The 3,646-nt window shown below is 58.6% G+C and overlaps 1 protein-coding gene across 1 annotated transcript; it reads left to right on the top strand.

The window, feature by feature from the left end:
• The first annotated feature begins 202 nt into the window (after positions 1-202).
• On the top strand, positions 203-2,035 carry LOC103786306 (uncharacterized). The gene is made up of 2 exons (XM_008973402.5): positions 203-374; positions 1,004-2,035. Exon 2 carries the CDS (start codon positions 1,043-1,045, stop codon positions 2,012-2,014), a length of 972 nt encoding a protein of 323 aa, XP_008971650.1. The 5' UTR covers positions 203-374; positions 1,004-1,042; the 3' UTR covers positions 2,015-2,035.
• The last annotated feature ends 1,611 nt before the right edge of the window (positions 2,036-3,646 follow it).

Raw genomic sequence — 3,646 nt, forward strand, 5'->3', positions numbered from 1 at the left:
CTCGCCACCACCTCCCTCCTTCACACCCTGCCCAAGTCCCTTCAGTAGAGAGACCCAGGCCTGGAGACTGTACAAAGCCCTGCAAAGTCTGGCCCCGCCGCCGCACCCTCGGAGCCCAGCGCGGAGAGGGCGCTTAGTGCGTGAGCTACCGTCGTTCCCCGCGACTCAGCCGAGCGGCATCCGCACACCCTGCTAGCCTAGGAAGCGCATCGAGGGAGCCCGCTCAAGCTGAAGCGCTGCACGAGCTGTGTCTTCCTTCTCTCCGCCGCCAATGCGGGCAGGATGCGAGCAAAAGACCCGGCAAAGAGGGCGCCGAGGGGGCGCAGCCGGGGCGCTGGGCGGACCCAGAGGGGACATGGAGAGGAACGCGGAAGGTACGCAGTAGAGACGGGGAGGTGGCGCGGCGCGGGACATGGTGAGCGACCCGAGACATGGTGAGCGACCCGAGGGGCGCGCGGACGGGGCTCGCGGACGTAGAGCAGTCGAGGCGCGGATGGGGAGCGCGCCCCCGTGTGGCCAGGCGGGGAGGCGCCACGGCCGGGGCCGTGGGGGCGGTGGGAAGCGCTCCGCGTCCGGGCTCTCAGCGTTCCCTGGCCTGCCCCGGCTCGCTAGGCTTTGATGGCTGCTTCCGCTCCCCATAAAGGCCTGTTTCATGGCCAACGCCGGCATGGGCTTTACGTCTGCCCTCGGGCTCCCTGCGGGCTGCAGAGGGCAGCGGTGAAATCCCCTGTCCGGCCAGGCTGTTCTTGCTCTAAAGGGAGGCCCAGGGAGTGTGTGCGGGCGGCGTGCTCCGTGCTGGGCTCTGTGCCGAGCCCTATTCATTGCATATCCCAGTTTCTGTCTCTGGGTGCGTTTCCCTGGCCCTGGCCACTTCCCCTCTTTGAGCGTGGGCACTGTGTTTATTAGTTCATTTCCCATCCCCACACCAAGCACTGCCTGGCACAGAGCAGGCGCTCGGCAAAGGCTTGCGGGATGCGCAGACCAGCTCATTTAATGCTTGCAGGTGCCCTCTGCGGTGGGCATTACTATTTCCACCATCCTCATGATGGATCTGGAATCCACGGGGGTCCCCTGCCCAGGATCGTGCAGCCTGTGGAAGGCAGCAGGCGCCGGGATGCCGAATGGATTGAATGAGCTTCTCGGGGATTCCCTGAGCTTGGTGAACGGAGAGCCCACCCTGACGGTCAGGCCTAACCCCACCGCCAATAACAGAGCAGCCCTAGGTGGAAGTGGGCTGCCTGTGCCTGGCACTGGGAGCGGCAGAGGCGGCTGCCGCTGTGGAAGTAGCGCCCGCAGTGCCAAGCTCCTGTGCCTGGGAGGACGCGGGCACTGGGCGACCTGCAGTCGGGGCTGCCCCCAGGCAGGGCTCCCTGGCTTTCTCACAGCGCGGCTCGCGGGAAACGACGCTGCCCTATGGCACAGTGAAGTAAGGCGATGGCTGCTCTCAGCCAGAGGCGGGGCTGGGGGAGGGGGCCAGAGATGCCCCGGGAGCCCCTGGACCCTCTGGAGGGTCGGGTGGGGGAGGGGAGATCTCTGTCTTGACCACGCACTTGTAACCCATTCTTGGCACACCGGGATACCTTGCCTGCAGGTAGTGCTCTGCTCTCGGGGAGAGGGCACAACCTCTAATCCTCTGACCGAGGCTCTCTGCCTCTCACAAGAAGCCCCCAACACACTGGTTTTCCTCACAGCCTGCCCCAACTGCTCATCGGAACCTGCAGCCCCCTTCCCTGCCCTAAATGTCCCTCTGCGGATCCCATTACCCTACTTTCTGTCGAGCCCAACTGCCCTATCCTTTATACAGGCTGTCGGGGGCAATGGTGGTGAGCATGGGCTATGGAGTCAGATTGCCTGGGTTCAAATCATGGCTCTGCCATCTTCTGACTGTGTGACCTTGGGCCAGTTTCTTTATTTCTGTGCCTCAGTTTTCTCATCTGTAAAATTGACGGGATGGTGGCATCTGTCTCATAGAGTGGCTGTGAGGGTAGCGGGCACACTGCCACAGGCACGATGAACGTCAGCTCTTGTTGCCAACCTCCCCCCACAACACACACAGCTTAGTAACTCTACCCTCACCCAACACATAACACCTAGCTTGTCCCTCATAATGAGCTCTCAGCCTAAATCAGTGCCCTCAGCAAACCTGTGGTGCAGGGCACGTGTTAGGGTAGACAAGATCCTGGGGAAGACTCACTGACTCCACCGAAGCAGCACTGGCTGCAGCTGGGATTGGCCCAGACATTTAAGAGCCGAGGACTAAGCAATGCCTGCATTGCCTGCTATGTGCATATGTCGAGCAGGACGGCAGTGTCAGGCCACTGGCCAGTGGGGACCAGCCTCTGAGCTGGTCATCCGAACACCCTAGGAAAGAGTCCACCCCATCCTACATGTTCTATCACTGCTTGGCCTAGCTAAGCCAAGCACCTGGGCCCAAGCCCCACCGTGGAGATGGTGGCTGGAGCAGTGTCCAAGGTCACAGATGGAGGAATGCGACCTCCAGCCCAATCTCGACTCTGCTCTTTGCCAGTTCAGTCTTGCCCAAGTCACTTGGGTTCTCCAAGCCTATGATCTCCTCTTTAAAATGGAAGGGAGAGCTGGGCATGGCGGTTCATGCCTGTAATCCCAGTACTTTGGGAGGCTGAGACGGGAGGATCACATGAGGCCAGGAATTCAAGACCAGCCTGAGTAACATGATGAGACCCCCATCTCTACAAAAAAAACAAAAAACAAAAAACACTTTCTTTTTTTTGTTTGTTTGTTTTTGTTTTTAATTAGCAGGGCATGATGGTGTGTTTCTGTAGTCCCAGCTACTCGGGAGGCTGAGGCGGGAGGATCAGTTGAGCCCAGGAGTTCAAGACCAGCCTGGACAACACAGCAGACCCCATCTTTATAAAATAAATTCAGTAAAATGGAAGGGAGAGAGTCCATCTCTATTCCAGGTGCTTGGTCCTGGGGGAAGGTAGGGGAAGGGGCAGAGAAGGAAGCAGGAGAGGCAGCACCAACACCTCTTCCCACCTGTGGGAGATTCTGCTCTCTCATTGGCTGGAGCTGGGCTTGCCAGAAAGTCAGATGTGGCCAGTCATCTCTCTCTTGCCCCACCTGAGGTGAGCTCTAACTGTACCTTCTCCATCTCAGAAATAAACGTGGCCTTTGAGTGGGGACACTCAACAGTCAACTTCCCTGCTTCCCATGAGGCAGAGTTGCAGAAACCTAGATTCAATCCCTGCTGCACCAGTCCCTTACTAACTATGTGACACTGGACAAGATGTAGCCTCTCTAGCAGTGGCCAACTTTGTTTGGCTCTTATTACATACCAGGCTCTTGGGCAAGCACTTGCCCCCATCCGTGCAACAACCCTACGAAGTAGCCCATCTCACAGGCAAGAAAACTGAGGTTCCAAGAGGTTATGTAAGTTGCCACCATCACACAGCTGGAAAGTGGGAGAGCTAGAAGGTGGATGGTGGCAGAGTCTGGGCATTGGCACGTCACCCTCCCAGAGCACTGGGATGGGGAAAGGAGGTCTCTGGAAAGTATCTATCCAGCACAGGTGGGAACTCAACGCTGGTTCTGGGTTTTTTGTCGCATCCCCTTTCGGAGGGAACCAAACTGTGATTCCTCGATCTCACCACAGGGTGTCTCCACGCCA

The sequence above is a fragment of the Pan paniscus genome, chromosome 9, assembly GCF_029289425.2.
Source record: "Pan paniscus chromosome 9, NHGRI_mPanPan1-v2.0_pri, whole genome shotgun sequence".
NCBI classification, from domain to species: Eukaryota; Metazoa; Chordata; class Mammalia; order Primates; family Hominidae; genus Pan; species Pan paniscus.